Here is a 25,667-nt window from a genome sequence, read left to right on the forward strand (position 1 = left end):
GAATTCGCGTATACGTTAAATATGTACGTATACATATGTATACATATATATGTATGTATACATATATATGTATGTATATATATATATGTAGCCATGATAGAGCTTCAGAAATGGAATCTTGGTGTTTATTAATAATTTCCCCCGACGTTGTATGAAATACGAGTCCACAATTAGCCGATATAATTAGAAGCTATTAACGAAATTTCCGTAAACTTGTTTTTCTCATCTGACGATAGCTTCCTACACTTCCAATTTGGAACAATTTGGAGATTAATCGTAGCGGCTCCTCGCAACATGTACGAGAAACGAGAGGAGATGTACTCGTGAAGGGTACGGTTTCTCGATTAATCGTTCACGAAAAAGTACAGGAATTATCGCACGCTTAAAATGGATGCATCCTTGTCAGGTGAGAATTGCAATTATATTTTATAATAATTTTTAAAATTTTAGTATCGTCAAAATTCATTCACATTCTGTTTTAAGAGATAAATAAGTACTATAAATAGCTTAGTATTGCTATTTATTCTAAACAATCTAATAGATTCTAAAATTTTTTTCTAACATATATCACATCATTAATAATTTTGTTTTGTATAAATGTATTTTATAGTAATTCTTATTCTGTTACAGCTTATTGGGTGAAGTTTTTCAAAGGAGCTGGATTTTCGCAAGATGTGGCCACTAAACATGCGGTTGTATTCTCCAACAATCGTATTAAACCAGATATGTTACCGGATTTAGATAAACCTAGTCTAAAGGAGATGGGTATTACATTAATGGGTGATATGATTGCTATTTTGAGATACGCCAAGAAAGTTGTGGAAGAAACAACATGCGAGAGATTCCTAGTCGATTCGGAAGATATAGTTTCAGCTCCAAAAGTTAGTCCAAAACCTATTGCGAAGAAAGTAGTTTCCAAAGAAATTGGAAATAAGACGGTAGTTTCATTAGCTTCAAAAACAGATGTTGCAAAGAAGATAGTTAAGCCTTTGTCTACAACAGCAAAAAAGATTGTGACCATAAAGAAACCGATATCTGTATCGACTACTAACAATATTACTAATCAAAAGCAAACCTCTGTTAAAAGAAAACTAGTGTCGGATGAAATATATGAAGATGATGATGATAACTGGAATATCATGGAAAAGAAAATTAAAACGACAAACGGCAAGGATGATACTGTCGAATATACCGTCACTGTTCCAAAACCAACAAGCGTAAGAACTCAAGTCCTTAAAAAGCCTATTGAACAAAAACGAACGGTATTCGACAGACTAGGTGACAGTTCTGTTACAAGCACAACCAATTTAGCCGATACAACACCTACTTTCAACATTACTGGTGTCAGCAAGGATGTATTCAAAAGATCGACTAGTGTGTTTAAGCGTCTTGGCGATATAGACGATAAGAGAGATGTAACTACTGCAGGAATACTTAAGAATGGATCGGGAATTCCTAGTTCACCAGGTATATTGAAGAATCGGATATCACCTACTATACGTACATCGATCGTAATGACGAAAAGAGTTATACCCAAAACTACCGGTACTATGCATGCTGATCACGAAGTCAGTAAAAAGATTACTTTGAACAACACAAGTCGTATACTTAAATTGAAAAAAGAGGTATCTGATGCTACACCAAGCAGCGAAAGAATCACCAAACCTACAGTTACATCTGGCAAATTAGGTGCGTGTAAACATATTGCAGACATTTAATTATAATGATAAAAATTATATAAACACAACAGGTATTCTTATCAATTATAATTTTATTATTACAGCTTCGGAGAGACTTATCTCCATACCGGCTAAGGCACGCCTTGGCACAACCACTGCCAAACAAGTGACTTTTAGTAAAGTGGCAACAGTGACGCATGTCAAGAAAGCGGATGTTTTCAGTCGCCTAGGCCTTTAAGCTGGGTATCTTTTGTATCTTCTCTCCATTGTCAATCGCGAATGACTAGCAATTTGCGATCGAATCATTGTTTGTATAAAATAATCCTTCTAGCTGCCAGGTGCATCGACAATGGTTAGCGCAAACCGAACGATTGATTTCATTTCTTTTCTGTTATGATATACAAGATATATCGCTAATCAGAATCGTTGCAAGGCTGCGAGAGTGTTGTTATAACACGTATGGTGTAAATATAATAAAAGAGACATTGACGTTTTATATTTACGATGTAGCGACGCCATGAATTGCTCGGGCATGATAACATTAGTCTAATGTGATATATATCGTTTTTGTTTCCTAAGAAAACATTAAGAATTCTCAATAAAAGTAATTCAACTGTTCATTTTCTTTCTTTAAAAATAGTTGAATTTTTTTTTGAAAGATTCAAGTTTACGTAAAAATTGAAAAAATACAGTTGTGTAAGACTTCGAAAACAAGAAATTTTTGTAAAACTGTCTTTATACTTCACGCAATATTTACATGACAAGATATTTACATACAAATGTATGAACGAGCAATTATAGACTTTATGTATTTAGATATCATATTTGTTCTCTTATCTGTATTTCTGTCTGATAATCTTTTTCAACGTCTCTTTTTTTTCCTCCTTTTTCTTCGCATCTTTCTATTATGCATCATAAATATTTATTTGCTTCATAATACATAAGAATAGATATTGTGACAAAGTAAAATGGAGTATAAAGTATTCTTGTACTCTATTTTCAATAGTTATTGACATCTTAAATTGAAAAATATTGCTTACAACAGAATTGCAACAAATTGATGGTTTTATACATTTTGTATAATTGGCAATTAATACTATATATGCTATATATCAATTTGTATAATTGGCAATTAATACTATATAATACTATATATCAATTTATTGCTATTCTATGCGACATGATTTTTAATAAATAAGATAGAGATATATCTTGATTAATTTAATATAGACCATCACTGTTGATCCATCAAAATTGACTAAAGGAGGAAAGAAATGTGCGTCTTGAATAATTCAATATTTATTTTTGCCTAATTAAGATTTGCATTTTTTACAGCATTTTAAAAGCGAGTAAAAAAGAAACTTAAAAAACAATTAAATTTAATGATATCTATCTCTATAAGCTTTTAAGATACTAAAAAATGCATTTGCAAACACGAGAAAAAAAATGGAAAATAAATAAATTAAAAGAGACGAAGAAAATTCTCTACGTACAATTTTCCGTGCAAATGATTTTTTCCAAATTAATCGTTCTAGGTTTATCCTTTTTCGTCGAACTTTTTGCTTTCTTTTATTTTTTGTTTTGTTTCGAGCTTTTAAATATACATCTATCTCATTTTATTCAGTTTTAATTTAGTCAAAAAAAAAAAAAATATTTTTCGCCGAATTACGTTTCCCCTCTAGGTCGTACGTAAGTGGTTCGTGGTTCGCAGGTCGCGAGTCGCGCTTCCCCTCTAGATCGCGCGTGATTGACTCGTGGCCCGCGCCGCGCTCGCGTTCGCGAGCCTCGGGAATGGCGTCGCCCCGATCGATTCGGGAATTTCGCGCGGACCGCGCGTCGGTCCTATTTTAGTCGCGTGTGTGGGTGAATGAGGTGTCGCGGCGCGTACGTCTCCGGCGCTATTTTCATCACCCCTACGTCCTCGTGAGCGAGAGTCACAGCTGAGGAATCGGCTTGCGTGCGTGCGTACGTGCGCGAGCGAGGGAGGAAGAAGGACGGAAGTTGGTTTCGGCCGATGAGCCCGGCCCGCTGCGTACGTATGATCCGCGATGAAACAACGTTACCTCGCGCGCGCGCGAGAGAGAGAGCTACCCCTCCGTCCTGACAGCTGCGTCACGAAGTAACATTACGTAGCGGTTCGAATTGTACGCGTACAATCGAATTTCACGATAAGCTCTACGCTTGACGCGACGCAGCCGCGAGCTGTCACGACGACTCTGACGTTTGACGCGTTGTCCGCGTTATTATCTCCTTTTCATAGTCCGTACATCCAAACAAATGCGGAAAAAGAGACTGGTTTCGCTTTGTCGAACATTCACACTCGACAAGGAGAGGGAGAGAGAGAGAGAGAGAGAGAGAACGATGGGGAGAATTTAGAAGGGAATCGGTGGAAGGGGTCTCGCTCCCCCTCCTTCGATGAAAAATGGAGAGGAGAGCGAATGAGACCCTCGTCCCCTATATGAGAGGAGTAGTCGCGATCGGGAGGAGAGGGGGGGTCGTGCGCCGGCGAGCAAATCGCGTATGTCAGACTCGTGGCAGAGGGGTCAGCGCGAGGGAAAGAACGACACGAAACCGAACGTTTTCTGGGCTTAGCGGGTACGTTTTCACGTTGGGTCTCTCGCTGCACTTCTCCCTTTCTCTCTCCCTCTATCTCTCTCTCTCTCTCAAGTTCTCCCCTTAATCTACCTCCGTCCCTTAGTCATCGTGGTCGGCCCCCTTTGATTTCCCTCTTCGTGCCTCTCTCTCTCTCTCTCTCTCTTTTTATTTAATCTCCAGTCCCCCCCTCCTCCCAAGTACACGCGTCGCTGTCACCGAAACGAACTTACGTACGTACGTACGCCGAGGAGATACATATCGATCTTTGATCGAGCGTTTCTCTCCGAAAAGCTCGCTCGCGAAAGGCTCCTCTCTTCTTTCCCCTCTTCTTTTTCTCTGTTTAGTTTAATCTTTCCCGTTGTGTAACGGGGCGAGTAACGTTGTAACGAAGTCGTGTGACAGCACGTTTTTGGCGTTTGCGTTTAAAGGAACGTGAGACACGCATACGAGCGAGAGGATGAACGACATGGAAGCCTACGGGGACGGATATATGGCACCGGAGGAGGAATGGGAGAGGGAGGGTCTCTTGGACCCTGCCTGGGAGAAACAGCAGAAAAAGGTGAGCGAGTTTCGTCTTCTTCCTCTTCTTTTTCCGCTACCTTGAGACTAGCGAGCATTTTTGGGCCCAAACTCGCCCGGCCCATTCGCTTTCTGAAATAGAACGAAAATTGTCGGCGAATTTTTTACTTTTACATATTTCTCATATTTTATTCCGAGTTTTATCCGAACCCACCGTTATCGGTTTGCGTAAAAAAAGTTACGTTGATTACGAGCAAATTTGCATCAAGTATCTTCGCTTTTTTTATTCCTAAAAAAAAATAAAATTCTTAATCTTCAGGTCAAAGGTGAACTCGCGAAAATCTGGAGGTGATTTTGTGAGGCTAATTTACTCTATTATCTATACTTTTATTTATTGCAATTAAAAAGCATACTGTAATCATGGATGTATAAAGATAGAACCTTTAGCCTTTGGTTACACACACACGCACGCACACACACGCACGCACACACACACACATATATATATACACATACATACTATCTCTGAGAGATAGAAACTATCGAATCATTTTCCTTTATGACTCATTAAATCTATTGTAAAAAATCGAAAAATATATAACGTTTTGTGTCTCTTCCTGTCTTATAATTTAACATGCACGCAGGAAAGTGTACGATGCTGAATCTATCTCTTGATATTTGTGATACTGCTATTGAGAAGAGAAATTAAGTGCAATTGTAAAATGTGTAGCTAGAAAAACGAATAACTGATAAAGACAAAAAAAGTTTTTATGTTCGTTGAGCAAAAAAAATTTTGATTGAGAATTTAGCAGAGGATTGAGGTTTATATCAGGTTCCTTAGATTGGGGTAATCTTATCAGATATTGACGTACTATAATAACGCAAAGGCGCGCGTTTTTGTGTAATCATCGTAGTAGCATTAATGTAATGATTTACATTAACGTGAAAAAATTATATCACTTTTTTCTGCTGCATAAAAGTCACATCTGCAAATCATATGAACAATATTTTTTCACGACTCTGTCTTTGATTGAAAAAAAATTTATCATCGTTAAGACAATAATGTTCATTGCAAAGTTAATGGGACATAATTGTCAGTAATATCGAGTGATGAATTGTAATTGAATTTTAAAATACGGATTTTAAAGTAGAATATTTTTTAATTGATTTGATAATTATTAACATGTATAAATTACATTGTTATCTATGGGTTTTTACCATACGCGATCAAATTACATTCTAGTGTTTCATCAAAATGTAGGATATTTCGAATACCAGATATATAACGCTGGAAGAAATTAACGATAAACATTCTACATTTAAAAAGAGCCGAAGAAGCTGACGATATTAAAAACTTTCAAAACTTTAAAAACCTTTACGCCGATATTTAATATCATTTAAATATTTAATGCCATATATTTAATACCATTTAAATATTTAATACCATTTATAGCTTTACGTTAGATTGTCGAAGTAATATAAACAGATATATCTAAAAAAGAATTATCGTACTTAAATAAGAAGGAGGAGATAAAGTGGAGATACGATCTCTTTAATTAAAAGCGTACACAACAAGTGAAGTTTTTTTTGCCGACATCTTTCAACAGTTCCTACTCGCAATTTAATTCGACGCAGCGTCATTAGATACTGACAAATCGTAAGCATTCCCTCGAGTACGCGTTCGCAAATATTTTCCTCATCTTTGGCATGGGCTCAAGGCTTTCCCGGAGCTCTCCCGCCTCTCTCTCACTCTCTCTCTCTCTCTCTCTCTTTCTTTCTCTCTCTCTCTCTCTCTCTCTCTTTCTCTAGTATAATATCGGCCGCAGCCCTTCGGATTGTATTTTCAGACTTTATGACAAAAATAATCGAGCAATGAGTCACGCCTGCGAGCGTGATTTTCACGATTCTCGTGACCGTTTCTCCTGCTGTTGCTCGAGTGATTTTTTTTTTTCTTTCCTCTCTTTCCCTCTCGTTATCTTTTTCCTTTTCCATGCCGCGCGGAGGCGCGTTGGCGTCGAGTCAGGTATTAGATAAGCGACGCTGATAATGGTTATGCGCGTCAATGTAAAGCTTACGCGTTCCTGAGATACGAAACGCGCCCGATACGCCGGCCTCGTCGTCGCCGAGAGAACGGGCATTTTTCGTAACGCCTCTAATTTTAGAGATCCGCGTGTGCCCCATTCCGGAAACGCGGTCCGAGAGGCCGACGCCGAGATTCGCGTCGCGGCGACGAAAACTCATTCCGTTCGCCGAATCGCGCGCGAACGTTTGTTCCTTCGCGTTTCGTAGAACAAAGCTTTTACGCGACGATTTCCCCTTTCAAACATTATGACATTATGACAATGTTTCTGTGAATTCAATAGGTTCCTGCGAATTCGGAAGGAAGCGATACCGAGGAAGAAATATAGGAGTCATTCTTCAATTTTTCCTCTTCGTTTATGATTAGAAAAATTAATAATTTATTGTTATATTAAGAAGTACTTTAAAGTAATAATAATATTAATCATATTAAAAAATTTTTGAAATATTTAGGATAAATATATATTTAATAATAAAATAATAATAAAATAAAATTAATAATAAAATAATAAATATATATATTTAGGATAAATGAAAAGAGTTGAAATTTGCATTTTCTTCAATTTTATTCGCAAATCTCTTGAAATATTTCATTTCTAAAAATGTAAAATATCGATACGAAAATTAAATACAAAAAAATATCAGATATAATAAATAAAATATAAGTTATTAGTTTTTATTTTTATTCATTTTTATTAACATCGTTTTCATTTCATTCATTTTTCATTTTTGTTCATCATTTTTAATAAGACAGTTTTATATCAATTAATTGTATAATTACACTCGATAAAATAAAATTGATTGAAGAGTATGTCTAGAATAATCACATTTTATGTCAGATAAGTAACAAAAATTTATATTCGAGCATATTCTTTATCACGATTTTACTCTTCAATCTTTAAACTAAAAACAAAATTATAACGCTATTACATATGATTCCGATACGAATTTTCACTAGATTTGAATATACTAGAAATATTTACTGCCGCGGAAGCATGGGATACTCTACGCTCTCCCCCTTTTTTCGCTCCTAATAATGTCTATATCCATATCTATCAAGTATACATGTATTTATACGAGACACGAAAATCAAGGCAAATGTAGCACCCGGTGTCATTCGAGTTTCGTGCGTTCAAATCTGGCTTGAATCGAAATTGATGGAGTATGACGGGAAGGACGGGCCAATTAGCAGTACCGTTTAAGCGCATTGAGGAGGTGGATGACACGCGCCGGCCGATTAACTGTACAGGAGAATTTCTCGTAAAATCTCTCTCTCTCTTTCTCTGCGTGCGTCGCGTTGTCAGCTTGCCGCGCGCGGACCAAACATTCCGGCGATAGGAATCTTTTTCTCCGACGACGTTTAAATAGGTCGCGGCTGCTCGGAAACAGCTGCTCGGCTCGAGCTTTCAGACTCGCCGCTCGCGATCTTTCGAGCCCTTACTTTACCTTTGTGTCCGATCTCGGAATAATCTCGTATGCTGGAAATCGTATCATATTTTGCTAGACATTTTTTTATTTAATTCTCCGCTCTCGTATCTTTTTTTTTTTCAACAAAACACTGCGTTTGAAATTAAAATAAATGTCACTTCTGATTTGAGGGCCTTGGATATTCTTTTCTCTTTGCGATATTTGTTTTATCTTAATTCTCAATTTAAATGTCATTATGATGTTTTGTATACGATTTCACAATTGTTTTTCGAAATTTATAATTTACTCGCATTTAATAGTGAATACGAAATATCGCATATTTTTCATTCGATTTTCCGCTCTCGTATCATTTTTTAAAACAATTAACACTATCGTTTAAAATTAAGGGAAAAAATGTCATATCTGATTTAAGAATCTTGAATAATTTTTTTTTCTATGCGATATTTTTTTCGACATTTGTTTTATTTTAATTCTAAGTTCAAATATCATTATGATATTTTATATATGGTTTCACGATTATTATTCGAAATTTATAATTTACTTGTACGAGTTACATTTAAACATAAAATATCGTATGATCTGCTTTTTGAATTGGAAACGTTTGAATGATCCTGTACTTGTATTTGATGACTGCAGGTGTTTATTACACACTCATGATTACTTTATACTATAAATATCTCATTATTGCTTCATTGAATCAGCTCACTCTAGATAAAGTATATCGACCATATGTCGGTACAATTTCACGCATAGTTTGATTAATTTGAATAATTTAACATTCGACGTGTCTTGGAACTGATTATTATTGCAAAGTTTCTCGTGCACACATTTAACAACTAACTTAGCCAAGGCATTTGTCGGGAGCATAAATCTTTTCGCGAGCAATTGTCGCAGCTCATGAAGACTATTTTTCTAGACGACATTCACACTTGAACGCCACAACATCGAAACGTTTAAAGCGTTCATTAAAGTCTTTCCCTAGACTTACCATGACATCTTGGCGCCGTTAGAGAATAGGTTACTGATTAAAAATAGATAGTGTCGCGTAGCTGAAATTTATGAACCTTTACGCAATTGATATGGGCAGTCTCCTGATTTTTATTAACGTCAAATTCCAATATATCATATCTTTATTTATTATATCCATATTAATAATATCATAAAATATTATCAAAGTCATAGATAGATTGATACTCAAATGATATTAATTAAATTAATTAATATCATTTTATTAGATATTAATTAAAAATTTCCCTTCCTTCCAATTTATCTAATCTCTTTTTGGAAAACATTAAAAATAAAGTTAAATTTTCTCTCCATAGATTTTCATTTTTATTGGCTTTGCTTTCTCCAGGAAGAAAGCTGGCTATGCTTCTGGAAATAGGATTAAACGTAAATAATTTCAACGGTATCGCGATATTTCCTTTAATAAAATCGATGTTAATTCGTGCTTTTCATCATCGCGTTGACTATTAATTTATTTTTCACTCTCGCGCCCGCACTATTTCAATCGCCCCCCGACCACCCTCTCAATTACTCGCATAGACGGAGTTATCTCATTCGCGTACTATGTAATTAGAAATCGCCGATTAATCGCGCTGTATCGACGCGCTCTCACCCGAGATTAATTCATGTTGTCCTTTCCTCACTGCGGTGCAAAGCGTAGCAATCATCCGGCTTTAACAGGTAAAATCGAACAGTTAGGCCGGATAACGGGCACTAACTAACGGCTTGCGTTCCCGAGTGCATCTTTGGCAATTATAGATAATCCCCACACAAGTGTATGCCATTTTCTCCGTTACGTCTATCTATTTGATTAATGTTTTACGATTGTTTACGAGTATCAAAAAAAAATTGCCAAAAAGTCGAGTACTCAATATCCGAGTAATAAACTTTAAATTAATTGTAATTAATTTACATCTAATCATTTAATAATAAATTTAATTAAAATATAATTAAATTGTACACAAATTCGTACTTTCTATTTCATATTCTTACAACTGTTTATTTTAATAACAGGAGCAAATATGTTTCCAATAGATTTGGGAATCTTTAAATATTTATAGAGCGATATATAATAATATTAAAATCAATAATGATAACAATAAACTATTTAAATAAAAAAAAAATAGAAAATTATTCCTAAGTCAAACGATAAAATTATTCGATAATGAAATTTATTTCGCGATGATGGGCTGCGAACGATAATTATTTCAGAATCATCGACCTGGTCAATAGCATCAGGAACACTTTGCGTTCGAAAGAGCGATACACTCGCTTCTCATTCGGCTGTTTGCGCGACGCGTCTGACGTTTACGTATAAATAGACCGTATAAATAGATAACGCGTGCGACTGTACGCCGTCGATCTCTCATTTAGTCGGAATCCACACCCTCCGATCAGACTTCGGACATTTCAGACATCGGTTTCGTATTTATCATGAATTCTTATCACTGGAATTTGATTCACCATTCAATCCTTCGCGTTCTCTTACATTTTTTCACAAAATTCTAATAATGATAATGCGATTTTTTCGTCTAAGCCCTTACATAATTTTCACATACTAGAAACGGTGATGTTTTAGTTAGTAATTCTTCTTCAGAGAGTTTTGATTTTTCTAAAAAGATACATAAAATGAGTTATAATATATATACATTATCTTAATTGCATCTTTTTTTCATATATTTTTATAAAGATACAAAGTTACAGCTATATTTTTCGAATTATCACAGAATATACTTGAAATTATGGACACTAATGAATTACTACGATTGCAATACGTCAAGATCGAGAAACTATTAAATTAAATATTAAATTTAATTAATTAATATTTAATATTATTTAATTAAATTTTATATTAATTATATATTTATCACATTAAATATTAATCCTCTTGTCAGTTTACTTTACATCGTGAAAACTTTGTTTCATTCTTCCAAGGAATTCTTGATATTACGATTTTACGATACGAAGTTAGTCTTTCTTTTCGCGTACTTGAATTTGATGGACATGTGTCGTGCCAATTTGGCAGATCGCGAGCCGTCGTCTGGCGCTTTCGAAAGAGAGAGAAAGAGGGAATGACGGAATCCCGTGCAACGTGTAATTCGCGTTATAATCGCGAATAAGTGAAAGCGGAGTCGGCGAACGGTAAGGATGACAGCTCCGGTTCCGCGTCCGATCGATTTCTTTCCGCAGGGGGATCGTTAACCTTTGGAGGGTTCCCGGCTACGCGCCAAATCTCGAATTGGAACCGAATGTCCCACGCATGCCATATTTTGACTAAGAACATTGTCACGCGATGATATAATCGTGAAGTAATGAATCGAAGTAAGATGTGACATATAATGCGATAATATCAGCGTAAGTGTGATAAAATAATATTATTATAGAAGAGGGGAATATAAATCTCACATATAGACACACATACAAATATATACAAGCGGAAGACAGGATTGAAAGATAAATTGGACAGCATTTCGATATTGCAATTATGATTAGAGATAAAATATTTATACAAATTAAACGAATGTATATTTCTCTCCAGTGCTCCGATTATTTATAGCAGCCCGATTTATGTATTCTTTATATTTTTTAATTTTATATTCATTGTATATATCTCGCTTTCAATTTATTGTATATACATTTAGAATTTCCGAGAAAATTTTCAAAAGTGATTCTTGACATATTCCTCGAGATAGCAAGTACAATCATGAATCGCTTATTATTGAATAAGCCATGCGATGATCTTGAATGGAAGATTGAAATAATCACGACTAAAGTTCAAGTTCATAATTGAGCGAGAAAATACTATCAATCTTATTTGTTAATTAATTGAACGATTAAATACATCATAGAATGTTGATAGAATGTTTTACATTTTTAATTCAAATGAATTTTATTAGAATCTATCAACATATTTTGTATCATATATCATATATGTTGTATATTAGTTTGCATTTACCGTCTTTAAAAAAAATCTACGTATATACAGGACATATTATCAAGGCTCTGATTTTTAATTACAGAATATCGAAGGAAACGATGACGGTCGAAATTTATGTAAAAGAAAATACATCTCATATTAGAGAACAAATACAAAGTGCGAATAATATCACGGTTTAATAGCGCGGCAAATGCGATTATTTTTCTTGGGCAAGTATAGTTGCTCGACTATTCACGCAGTTGCGTGCGCCAAACGCGGATTCATCACACAGATATCCTGCTGCACACCCACGATTAACTATTTTCGACTAGGTATTGGCCCCATTCGAAAGGTCGTAGTTGTAATTACAGATCTCATTTCCGGCCCACGTAACTATATCCCGCGATTCAGGTTGTTACAATTTTTGCTTCTCATTGAAGGATATCTATTATCAATGATACTTTAAATAACAATACGATTCCTTGATAGTAGTGCTCCAGATTTAATTTAATTCTTTGACAAAAATTTATTATTGAAAAAAGTTATTAATTGAAAAGATATATTGGACATGTTATATATATATATATATATATATATATATATATATATATATATATATATATATATATATATATATATATATATATATATATATATATATATTGGATATGTTTTGGAAAAAAAATTTATATGTAAAAGTAAATTTAGAGAAATTTTTGTAAAAATATTTTTATATTTTATATATCTTTTAATTTCAAATTATAATTATATGTAATTAAATTTCAATATCTGTCCCATTAGTCGTAAACGATTTAAAATAATATATTGTGAAAAGAAGCAAATTTAATTCGAAAGATGTGTATGTATATGTGTATTCGAGTATAGAAAAAAAAATATACATATATATATATATTTTTTTCTTGTACATATATTTACAAGATATATTTAAATATATAATATTTATTTATATAAATATAGCTTATAAAAGATATATATAATATTATTCTCTTTTTTAAATATAAATTAACAACTCTAAAAGTTATTTTATCGTCGAAAAAATACGTGCGAAGCAATTAATTTGTAATTAAACTTTTTCGTTACCATGTTTAAATGCAATATAATGAAATTGTATATTCTCAGATTGCAGAAGGTAGAAAACAAGCAACGATAGAGATCTAGGCCAAAGATTCCGCAAATCTGGAGGCGCATAAACGTTAATGTTTTCGCCTCGAGCAACGTCGCGTCTTATTGAAGGTTAAGCTGCATACATTTTGATAAGACACGAAGCAATCCGATAAGGATGATAGGAATTATACAGGCGAACGAAAACTACTGCCAAACTTTCGGAATAGAAATAGATTAGCGTGCATAACCGCGTGCGGAATTTCGAGACTTGGATTACATGAATTATGCGCACAGGATTTAGGCTGCTTTGTTTGTATAACTGTATTTATTTATAGTCGATACACCGCCTAACCGCGAATAAGACTGACGAAATCATGCTAAGTAAGCATTAGAAAATGAAAAAGTTACAACTGTGCAAGTTGATATAAAATATGTAAAGTATTTTTTTTTTTTATCCACGAATCTGCAAGATATATATTTAGAGTCATATATAAATACATTTAATTATTATATTTATGCGACTTAAAAATATATTCTTCATTAATACACAAAATGCAAGAGCCATAAAATTCTTAATTAATATAATTAATTTAATTAAATAAGCATTGAATTATATACCTAATTAATTATATCTGTTATTTAATTTTAGGAATGATAACCCTTGTCTCGCGTACCAAAATAACGGGCACTATCAAAAATAATGATAGTGTTTATCTTACTTTTTTTTGATGTAGTATTAATATGTGTGATATCAATTTATAAATAAAAAAGACGCGGTGACTCACGAATAAGAAAAAAATTTATAATGATATATTGATTTACTCAAGCTTTTTAGTACGATAGTTAGACAAAATCGTTAGATGATAATAAAATAATAGAAGTAGAAAGAGAGAGAGAAAAAAAGAAGATAAAATATAATTCGAAAGAAATTAGACATATATTAGAAAAATCTTGTTTATTAATATATAATTTGTTTTAAATCAGCTCTCTATAAATTAATTCAAATAGATAAAACATTTTTTCAGACTACTTAATGTGATTAGTATGATTAATAAATGTGACGATAATAAATACTTTAATGTCAATATCAAATCAAAAACCAACAAATAGATTAATTTGTTTTTTTTTCCAGATACTTTCCTAAATTAAATGTTCAGGAACAAAATAAGAATCCCGATTCTCAAAAATAATTCATAAAAATAGCCGTCTATTTGTGAGGAGATCGTGCACTTTTTTTCTAGATCGATCGTGAAAATCGCCTACTCGGTCAGAATCCGCGCATGAATTACATAATATAAATTGAGGGAGATGTTATATTTATATCATTCGTCACATAAATTGTCTTCGAAAAAAAAATTGTCGAGTATATTCGTCGGCGTAGGCCGAAAAACGAATGCGAATCTTCGATAGTCGCAGAAACGAACGGAAATAAAAATAATGTATTATCAGCAAATATATCAGACTATCGCATTCTTTCATTCGTGACAAGGAGAACGCCTTTTAATTACAAGCTGCGCATAGCTATATTTCTATCGATGCAGCACATCATTCATTGCATACATACACATACATAAGATTGTCAGACGACGTATCAAATTACGGATTCCGCAAATATCGTACGACGATATATATATTTTTTTAATATACACGATATAAAATTGCAATTTTTCATTATTTTGCGCGTTTTTATATCGTGCTGAAAGATGAAAAATTTATTTTATTACAGTAACGAATTAAATATGTACTGCTCTATTAATCGGTGATGCTCTATTAATGCTCTATTAATGTTCGACTTAAACAGATTTTTGCGAGAATGGATTTATTCGCGCGTTTTTGTCATCAAGAAAAAGAACAACGTATGTAACTCGATGACGGATCAATGACATAACAGGGGGAGAGAGGATGTGATATAATTTTTAAATAACTTCCAAAATGTGTCTCTTCGAAATGATCTTTAATACTCGACGCGGGAGGAGTCAATGTTTTACAAATAGATCTTAGAGCTCGTGCAGAGAGATGTTAGGGTGGCTCATGTCCAAAATTGGCCCGTCGTGCTTCACGCCGCCCGTATTGAATTTCACGCAATATTTTTCCAACCCGAAAATTTCATCGCCGACCCTGAATTTTTGTCGACCTCGATTAAATGCCACGCTTTATTCAACAACATTCAGATAAATATCTCGCTAACTGGATCCTCGATTTATCTTCTTCGAAACTTTTAGAAATGCAAAATCAACAAAACGATTTGATTATGCAATATAAACGCAATTTACAACGATAATTTTTCGCGAAAATGGGGATATTTTGAAAAATATTGATTCATTATGTGATAATCTATGTGAAATTATTTGAATTTAACGTATAAATAATTATTTCTAGCTCGAAAATTTACGCGAGATTACTTTTGACGTATGTTTGTTAATAGTTGAATATTAAAAGAAAAGTTATTTTTCGTATGCGAAGAAGAAAAATTTAATAAGAGCGTATAACGTTTTCTGACGCGAAGATATCAAAAGATTATCCGAAAATCATAGCAGAGAATGATAGAAAACGTAGTTTAAGAACCAGGACAGAAGATATATATAGCGGGAGGGATCGGGGTCGTCTACTAAAATATACACTAAGCAGTATAGCAGAGGAACTCAATCCTCCATTTTAAATGATTATTTGCTCATGAGATTAGTGCGAAAACATTGTTAGGGCAAAAATTAGTAAAGTAAACTATTTTGAGCAAACTGTCACTTTGTAATTACCTCGCAATTATTATCATTTCTACGTGTTATTAGTCGCTGTCTCTTATTTAGCATAAGATGATTATCTACAGAAAATTCAAACATAAATTAATAAATTCTTGTTGTATCAGACATTCACAGCTTGGTGCAATTCGCATCTACGCAAAGCAGGCACTGCCATTGAATCGATCGAAGACGATTTCAGGAATGGGTTGAAACTCATGTTGCTACTTGAGGTGATCTCAGGCGAAACCCTCCCGAGACCCGACAGAGGCAAAATGAGGTTCCACAAGATCGCCAACGTGAACAAGGCCCTCGATTATATCGCCAGTAAGGGCGTTAAGCTGGTTTCAATTGGCGCAGAAGGTACATTACTTTCTTTTTGAAGCTCGTTTTATGTATTATTTAAGAAGATTTTATGCTCTCTCCTCTAATGATCATAGTTATTTTAATGCATACATTTAAAATAAAAAATCGAATAATTAAATATCGTATAAAATTGTATATAATTCCTATTTTAATATTTTTTTTTTCGTTCTCTCTGCTATTAATATATACTTATTAATATATTATATAATATTTATTAATATATGTATACTTTACGATTGTCAAATGAAGAGATTTTATCTTTCTAGTAATTTCACTTCTATATTTTTTTAATAGAATGATGTAGAATTAATTTATACTGTCTTCACACATGTCATATGTTTCTCAAAAATGTTGATTTTCTTTTTGAACAGAAATTGTTGATGGTAATCTGAAAATGACCTTGGGAATGATATGGACCATTATTCTAAGATTCGCGATCCAAGATATCTCCGTGGAAGAAATGACCGCGAAAGAGGGTCTGTTGCTCTGGTGCCAGCGCAAGACGGCCCCGTACAAGAACGTCAACGTTCAAAACTTCCACCTGTCCTTCAAGGACGGTCTCGCATTCTGCGCCCTCATCCATCGCCATCGACCCGACTTGATCGATTATAATAAACTCAGCAAGGATAATCCGCTGGAGAACTTAAACACTGCCTTTGATGTCGCTGAAAAGTACCTCGACATTCCTCGCATGTTAGATCCCGATGGTAAGCATAAATCAAATTGTTAAATTTAAAAACACGCTGTGTATTTAGGTACTTGCGGTATATATTTTTATGTGTCTTCTCGGAATATATATGAAAGACACACGCGTCACTCGGATTGACAGGATCGAAGAGATTATCGAAATTAAGGACACAGAACGGAGCTACGATCGCGGATTTGTTTGAGTATCAAACTGACGAGTATCAAACGCTTAATGTTTATATGTTCCCTTGATATCATATAGATTTGATCAACACTCCCAAGCCGGATGAGCGAGCTATTATGACGTACGTGTCCTGCTACTACCACGCGTTCCAAGGTGCCCAGCAGGTCAGCGTAAAGAAATGCGTGTTGCTCTTTACTCCTTGTTTCCCCCTCTCCGTTGTTAAAAGTGACCCTTCATTAATATGAACTGTAATTAAATGAATTATTTTGCTTATATCATTAACGGCGTTTGAACTTGCTAATCGATTACCTTATTATTGTTTTAATTTGATTGTTTCACCTCTCAGGCCTGAAATCAATTACGCACTCTGTCACGTAATATTTTTCAGTTATAAGATTACGATTATAAAATAAAATTTTATGTTGTTTTTTCAATACGATATGTACAAAGATCGTTGTGTGCACACGTACATTTTGATCATATGTATAAAATATAGACATGTTGAGAGTTAATATGATAAATTATGTACTAATTATATTTCGTTCTTCACTAGACTCGTCTGTTGTTAAAATTAATCAATTTTTAACGGCAGAATCGCTAACAACGCATGGTTTGAGTTTTTTCGAATGTGTTTTTCTAGATATGCGAAACACAGCAATGCCTGATGAGAGGGCCGTGATGACCTATGTTTCGTCATACTACCACTGTTTTAGCGGTGCTCAAAAGGTGTGTTTCTTGCATTTCGAATTAACTCTTAACAGATAGTTGAGTGTGCATAAAAATATCATTAATCTCTGTTATTGCAAATGTCAAACTTTTGTTTATCTCACCAATTTCCTCTACACATTTTTAAATTACAATTAAATATTCATGCATCTTGATGAAAATAAACTCTCTACACTTCAAACGCGTATAGATGTAAATAAAAATATTTTTCTTGATAAAAGAAAAATATATACGAATTTTCTTATTGTAGGCAGAGACGGCGGCTAACAGAATCTGTAAAGTATTGAAGGTAAATCAAGAAAATGAGCGTCTTATGGAAGAGTATGAGCGTTTGGCTTCCGATCTGCTGGAATGGATACGACGAACGATGCCATGGCTCGCGAGTCGACAAACCGACAATTCCCTCGCCGGGTGTCAGAAGAAATTGGAAGAATACAGGACGTATCGACGCAAGCACAAGCCGCCTCGCGTCGAACAGAAAGCTAAACTGGAAACGAATTTCAATACTTTGCAAACGAAGCTAAGGTTGAGCAATAGACCAGCGTACATGCCCACGGAAGGAAAAATGGTGTCTGACATAAATAAAGCGTGGAAAGGTACGGTTTTATCTTGCTTTCCAGTACACCTCTCCGTGTGTCTGTATATATGTTTAAATGGAATAATGAACATGTCGGAAATGATCCTTAGGATTGGAGTTAGCCGAGAAAACGTTCGAAGATTGGTTGCTGTCTGAGATGATGCGTCTAGAGCGATTGGAACATCTGGCACAGAAATTCAAGCACAAGGCAGATGCTCATGAGGATTGGACCGCCGGTAAAGAGGAGATGCTGACGTCTCAACACTTCCGACAGTGTAAGCTGAATGAGCTCAAGGCTCTGAAGAAAAAACATGAGGCCTTTGAATCGGATCTCGCGGCGCATCAAGATCGCGTGGAACAGATTGCAGCTATCGCTCAAGAACTCAAGTAATTTCAAAACCTTTTGCTTCTGACGATCGTTATCTTGATCATTGTAACGTTTTGCGTTTTGAATTTTGAATTACAGCACCCTCGAGTATCACGATAGCGCATCCGTAAATGCCAGGTGCCAACGTATATGCGATCAGTGGGATCGTTTGGGTACACTCACCCAACGTAGGCGTCAAGCTCTCGACGAAGCCGAGAAAATCCTAGAGAAGATAGACGTCTTGCATTTGGAGTTTGCCAAACGCGCTGCTGTGAGTACAACTTGATTACATTTGCAGATGTAATCAAGTGCGATATATGTCCGTTCTTTAATAGATGTGACGTAATGTCTGACATCTGACATTTTTCAGCCGTTTAATAATTGGTTGGATGGAACTAGAGAAGATCTAGTGGACATGTTTATCGTCCACACTATGGAAGAGATCCAAGGCCTAATGGATGCGCACGCAGCATTCAAAGCTACTCTCGGCGAAGCGGACAAGGAGTATAACTCGATTGTGGGATTAGTGCGCGAAGTTGAATCCATAGTTAAGCAATACCAGATTCCGGGTGGCCTAGAGAATCCTTACACCACTCTCACTGCATTGGTATATTGAAGAATAAATTATTGATATATATAGTACAGAGAAGAATTTCTTAGATTTAGCAATTATTATTTGTTTTATAGGATCTTACCAAGAAATGGAGCGACGTTAGACAATTGGTTCCTCAACGTGATGGTACTCTAGCCGCTGAACTTCGCAAACAACAAAGTATCCTTTGACGACATTAGTATTTATTAATTTATTATATATATATCAAGAATCCTCTCTGAAAATTAACACTAATATCGGCATTTCAATATCGCTAAAATTTTTATTACAAGTTTGAATGATACATACTTTTCAATGATCATAAATAGACGTGTCAAAAGATATTTCCTGAAATGTGAAAAATAGATAATGAATTACTTAGACGACAGTTTGCCGAGAAAGCTAATGTCGTTGGACCATGGATAGAACGTCAATTGGATGCCGTGACTGCGATTGGTCTCGGTCTTCAGGTGATAAATATCATCTGTATTATATATGTAAAGGTTTACATCGTTTATATTAAATTTTTGAATATTTGTATTTATATTTTAGGGAACTCTTGAGGATCAATTACATCGTTTGAAAGAATACGAACAGGCGGTATATCAATACAAGGCTCATCTCGAAGAATTGGAGAAAATTCACCAAGCAGTTCAAGAGGGCATGATTTTCGAGAACCGTTATACTCAGTATACCATGGAAACTCTACGTGTTGGTTGGGAACAACTTCTAACTTCAATCAATCGTAACATTAATGAAGTCGAAAATCAAATTCTCACCAGAGATTCAAAGGTATTTCTAAATTTTCTCTAAAAAAACTACCATTTCTAAAGTTTCTACAAAATTTTTACAAAAATGTCTTTCATTTTTATATGTATATTTGTTATATGTTTATACGTTACTGCAGAGGAATTTCAAGAATAAAAACTATCGCGTTTCTCTCCATTTTAGGGCATCACCCAGGAACAGTTGAATGAATTCCGCAGCAGTTTCAATCACTTCGACAAGAATAGGACAGGGAGATTGGCACCGGACGAGTTTAAATCTTGCCTCGTGTCTCTGGGTTACTCCATCGGAAAGGACAGGCAGGGCGACATTGACTTCCAACGTATTTTGGCCATTGTTGATCCCAACAATTCGGGCTATGTTCATTTCGACGCCTTCCTCGATTTCATGACGCGCGAATCCACCGACACCGACACGGCAGAACAAGTCATCGACAGCTTCCGCATTCTTGCTGGTGACAAGGTAAGAGGAAACTCTTTGCAGCAATAATTTTCATAATAATAAAACAACGAGGCGTATCAATTAACATAAAATTTTTTGTTCTTTAGCCTTACATTTTACCGGATGAACTAAGAAGGGAACTACCGCCTGATCAGGCAGAATATTGTATCCAACGAATGCCTCCGTACAAAGGACCGAGCGCTGTTCCCGGAGCACTCGATTACCGCTCTTTCTCGACAGCTTTATACGGCGAATCTGATCTGTAGATAAACCATAATGAAATCAAAATTGAAAAAAAAGATCGGGTGTACACACATCAGCTGATAGGCGAACAATGCCTAAAAATTTCTCTTATTGTTTTAGTACTTGCATCAACATATTTTCATGTGACGATGTTTTAAAATGAAAATGGAGCTCGCTACAGGAGCTCTCAGTACAATACATACACGATATCAGTCATTACGCTAAATATTAATAACTGTGTACGTATACGCGCGCATACATATTAGAGGCTGTTGAAACATCGAGAGCTAAGAAAAAATAAGCAACGTCATTTTAACGCAAAGGGATCTAAGTGTGTCGTATAGAGAAAAGTAAATATTAACTTTTCCAGCAGAATATCTTTCGCGCACGAATAAAAATTACATATCAGATGTACGTAGAGAGTAAGATTACGCACTTACATAAGTCTATTAATGCGACAATAATAAATATGATATATTTGGATACCTTTCGTTAAAAAGATAGAAACTCTCCAACACACATAAATTGATAACACCAAGTTCGAAATTGATATTATACTCTTCTAAACATTTTGCTACATATTTATTCTTTTGTGTAGCCTACATTAAAATGAACAACTTGGATTTCATTCTTTTTTTTCTCTTTCGGGAAAGCAAGTGCCAATTGATAGGTAAGATTTTGTACGATTCCTCTCTGCGAACGTCCCGAAAAAGAATATCAAGCTATTAAGCTTGAGATATGACAAAAAGGAAAGCTCATATATTTGTATATGTGCAATTAGTGAGTGCATTGATACTAGAGGCTCTCCAAATTTTTTATTATTACTAGTAGCAGTACTAGTAGTACTAGTGCTATTTCCTCTATGTATATTGGAATATTTATTCTAAAGTTCTACAATATATTCTACATTTTTTTGTATAATTATATAATGGAAGATATATATAACATATATTTTTAGACTTGCGATTTTGTCATTGTAGCGTGACACGAATTTAATGTTTTTGAATTAGATTTTTCTGATGAAAGAATCCAGTATATATCTTTATTATATTCTCCAATCGTATCATGTTTGTCGGTAAAAAAGTGTGCTCCCTCTTTCAAAAATTGTCAAATTCTATGTTATATATTGGATGCACACGTTACGAAAGCGTTGATATTCGGTTCGCGCCATAGATCAATGTTCGCACAAATATACGAATAAAACGATAAGATATTAAAACTCAGAAGAGTAATAATAACGAACTTTGCGAGTCTTAACGATATAAATCGACCTTCTCGCCAAGTATCCAGAAAATGTACGTTCGAAATCGAATAATGTTCATATTTTTTTAATGAGCGCGGCACTACGAACCTTTAAGGATTAAGCTGCGTCTCGCCTTATACACTTTGTGTAAATCGTATACTAAAGATACGCGAAAAACGAATATGCTAAACGAAGCAAATTATTTATTTATTTGATTTTAATTATTATTTATTATATATCGCTCCGATATGTGTATTGATTTATCGATAGTTAACGAAATACTTTTTCTCAAAGTATTTATTTTTATAAATAATCGCGCAAGAAGCGATAAGGGGCGTTAATTGTAATATAGAGTCCACCATGTAAATGTCTGACCACAGCTGCCATTTCTCGTATCACATTTTAAATAGCCTTATCTATATATCAAAAGTGACGTCAAAGTCATCCGATCATTATATTATTATTGTTCGAACCATCGTGGAAGAGTCATTCTCTCGATAAAAATGCTCGCGTGTGAAATGCAATTATTTTTATCGGCGAGTATATTGTAAGCTTTTTCCGTTTCGCTTGTTGCGCTTTAATACGCTTCTCAATATTTATCTTTTTTAAAATGTTTTTTTTTCCAATTACACAAATTTACATAATTTCTCATTCCTTTGTATTTCTTTTTCTCTCTCTTTTTCTTTCGATATATATTACATATTGGGCACACAGAGGTAAATAATATACGAGAAACACGCCAAAGCAGAACACAGACTGCTGGAACAGTATACACTAAATAATGTAAAGTATACACTAAATAATGATAAACGACGAAACACGCACACGCACACGCACTTTCTCACATGTACATGTACACTGAACAAGAAGAAATATACGTAATATCAAAAAGGAAAGCGTTCATCTTGAAACATATACGTATCAGGTCTACCGGGAAAGAATTTCGAATTTTCAAAGATGAAGTTCGAGTATTCGGCAGATGAACAAAGTCTTTGAACACTTTGTTACTGAACAGTTGTCAAATAGACAAATACACATTATCATTTATACACACGTAATTGTAATTATATTATTATTATTATTATTTGACAATATTTATATGAAATTGCGACAATTCGAAAATGGAAGCCTTACTAAAAGCACGGCCGCCTCGCGTTGCATTACATTTATCAGCTATTATTGTATACTTGTTTTGCCCACATTTCATCTTCCTAAACTAGATAACAAATAACATTGTGAGACAAGAATATCGGGGAAAATAAAGAAATCTTTGAAAAAAAATATCGCATCAGAGTTTATTTTTTTTATCTTTGATAAAACGTTTTATGTGTTCGAAATGTCTCTCTTTCTCGATACTTTTATCGAAAATGTCTCGATAAATTAAAGCGACTCACCTGCTTTACATTTATGTAACTTATTTAGGAAATACCTATTTAGGAGAAAGAGACTATATATTATATTAATGAATCATTTTTTAATTTTAGAAACGTACAACGAATGCGTGTGTGTGGTTAAACTATACCTTTTTATTCCAAGTACAAAAATTTTCGATACATACAGATTCGATATATCGGACTCGAGTCTATGAACGAATCGAGTGTAGAGTTTATTCATCGACGTATATCTTTCATAAGATAAAATAAGGAGGATTTAACAATCACGCGTGAAGATTGATAGATAAATTAGCGTTTGGTACGCTACGCGAAAAGAACGTTATCTTACATGCTATTCTTATACGTAATTCTATTAATATTTACATAAAGAGACTTTAATGATAATATCACTGCTCTGTGCGTTTTCGCCCGATTATATATGGCTATTATACGATCGTAATACATAAAGTACACGATACATATTATTAGACTAAATGCATCCAAAAATAGTCCTCTTCGCATCCTCGTAGCATCAGCGACTATAAATGAATCAATTTCCTCAAAAAGGCAACAGAATTAAAATTTTTTTTATAAAATTAAATTATTTATAATTTATATTAAAGAGAAATGACTATATATGAGAGAAATTAAAATATTAGAAGTCGTGTTTGATATGTATTACGTTGTATTATTATTATTAGTCACGATTATAGAAAAAATTATCTTTGGAAATGATAAAAAAACTGAAGCTATTTTGCCTTTTCGATGAGACCGATTCAAGTCTCCTCGAACGAATAATCTAGTTGCTTTACGGTTGTTTCCTAACATTATCGTTAAATATATAATTATAATCATAACATCATTTCATGATTTTTATAGAATGCTATCATTTATGCTGCGATGATAGCAAAGTTTAAAAAAATCTAAAATAGTAATATCTCAAACTTTTGCGAGGAAGAAAGGTGAATCAAAATAAAATTTATATAAATTTATTTTATAAAATTAAAAATATTTTTCTCTGAATCACTCTTAATTTTAAATCGAGAAAATCGTCCTTGTATTTAAAAATATCTATCTTCGAAAAAATATGCGATTGATAATCGGAACCATTCGACAGTTAAATATTTTCTCAGATTTTTCGCTCTAAATAGTAGAAATGAATTAAAGAACTATACATCTTTTAAAAATGTAATCAAATATTATTTGTATTATATAAACGTGTTATAAAGACGTGAATATAAGATTATTTAATCCTATATTGTCCGAATCAGGTACAAAAAGATGATTAAAAATCTAATTGCATCGACATTCCCAAATCTAATTTTCACGTTTTATTTTTATTTATTTATTTATTTTTTTAATAGTTGAATAGTTAAATGGATTTATCCGAACAAAGAAAGCTCTAAGTGACATCAAGTGCAATCAAATCTGAGATAATTTTTTTTACGTTAGAGACTGTCGAGTGAATTAAGAAGAATCGATCAATCGTTGCAACCGAGACCGGCGGACCAATTGCAGATACCACCGATCGGATCGAAGGTCAGTTTATCGGGGCAGGTGTACTCGGTCCCGACTATCTGGCCGTTTAGCATACGCGTACAAGTGATAAACTTCTTACACGAGTAGGGATGCGGAAAGTTGCCTTGGTCCAAACAACGTATGGTACCCTTACTCGTGAGGAAGAGCTTGCTATTGAGGAAAGACTTGCCGCTAACGATCGGCACGTCATCTTCGTAATAATCGTAGTCGAGCACCGACGGTCTTCTGGGTCTCGTTGTAGTATGCACTACAGGTCGCGTACTTTGCGTCTTGGGTCTCTGACGGTTCCTGAAGTCCGCATCGTATCTCGAAATCGTCCTGTCAATCGTGTTCGGATCTGTTCTAGGCGCTACGGTAGTGCTTATCTTGCGCCTTGCGGCGTCCCTTAACGTCGTTCGACCTAATTGTGGAACTTGATTAGTCTTTGTCGCATAGATGTAAGTTTACCGGTCAAGCGGGTC

At 34.4% G+C, this 25,667-nt stretch overlaps 3 protein-coding genes and 1 long non-coding RNA gene across 12 annotated transcripts in view; 3 read left to right on the top strand and 1 right to left on the bottom strand.

Moving 5' to 3' along the window:
* The first annotated feature begins 78 nt into the window (after nucleotides 1-78).
* On the top strand, nucleotides 79-2,496 carry LOC145971986 (uncharacterized). Its single transcript, XM_083100137.1, has 3 exons — nucleotides 79-406; nucleotides 631-1,689; nucleotides 1,784-2,496. Exons 1-3 carry the CDS (start codon nucleotides 388-390, stop codon nucleotides 1,915-1,917), a joined length of 1,212 nt encoding a protein of 403 aa, XP_082956263.1. The 5' UTR covers nucleotides 79-387; the 3' UTR covers nucleotides 1,918-2,496.
* Nucleotides 2,497-3,484: 988 nt separating this feature from the next.
* Actn (alpha actinin) lies at nucleotides 3,485-23,575 on the top strand. 7 transcript variants are annotated; one of them, XM_083100131.1, is made up of 15 exons: nucleotides 4,066-4,274; nucleotides 4,703-4,833; nucleotides 16,211-16,445; nucleotides 16,820-17,155; nucleotides 17,398-17,487; nucleotides 17,960-18,045; nucleotides 18,296-18,641; nucleotides 18,733-19,009; nucleotides 19,089-19,260; nucleotides 19,360-19,596; nucleotides 19,677-19,761; nucleotides 19,948-20,051; nucleotides 20,134-20,373; nucleotides 20,533-20,829; nucleotides 20,916-23,575. In XM_083100131.1, the coding sequence occupies exons 2-15, from the start codon at nucleotides 4,732-4,734 to the stop codon at nucleotides 21,072-21,074; spliced, it is 2,766 nt and encodes a 921-aa protein (XP_082956257.1). In that variant the 5' UTR covers nucleotides 4,066-4,274; nucleotides 4,703-4,731; the 3' UTR covers nucleotides 21,075-23,575. The 7 variants fall into 7 exon arrangements, with proteins under 7 accessions (XP_082956252.1, XP_082956254.1, XP_082956257.1 ...); XM_083100126.1 differs by lacking the exons at nucleotides 4,066-4,274; nucleotides 17,960-18,045 and adding an exon at nucleotides 3,485-3,711 and having other exon boundaries at nucleotides 4,619-4,833; nucleotides 17,398-17,483; XM_083100128.1 differs by lacking the exons at nucleotides 4,066-4,274; nucleotides 17,960-18,045 and adding an exon at nucleotides 3,485-3,711 and having other exon boundaries at nucleotides 17,398-17,483.
* On the top strand, nucleotides 11,225-16,202 carry LOC145971987 (uncharacterized). Its single transcript, XR_014439015.1, has 3 exons — nucleotides 11,225-11,627; nucleotides 12,326-12,554; nucleotides 13,363-16,202. It is a non-coding gene; the product is annotated as an uncharacterized LOC145971987 (long non-coding RNA).
* Nucleotides 21,234-25,667, bottom strand: part of LOC145971979 (uncharacterized) — a 36,399-nt gene continuing 31,965 nt past the window's right edge. For all 3 annotated transcript variants that reach the window (XM_083100122.1, XM_083100121.1, XM_083100123.1), the window contains exon 19: nucleotides 21,234-25,606. In XM_083100122.1, coding sequence (XP_082956248.1) covers nucleotides 25,149-25,606 — 458 coding nt within the window. In that variant the 3' untranslated portion in view covers nucleotides 21,234-25,148. The remainder of the gene's footprint in view (nucleotides 25,607-25,667) is intronic.

The sequence above is a fragment of the Camponotus vicinus genome, unplaced genomic scaffold (assembly GCF_025532165.1).
Source record: "Camponotus vicinus isolate PSW18456_S1 unplaced genomic scaffold, iyCamVici1.0 SCAF_5, whole genome shotgun sequence".
NCBI classification, from domain to species: domain Eukaryota; kingdom Metazoa; phylum Arthropoda; class Insecta; order Hymenoptera; family Formicidae; genus Camponotus; species Camponotus vicinus.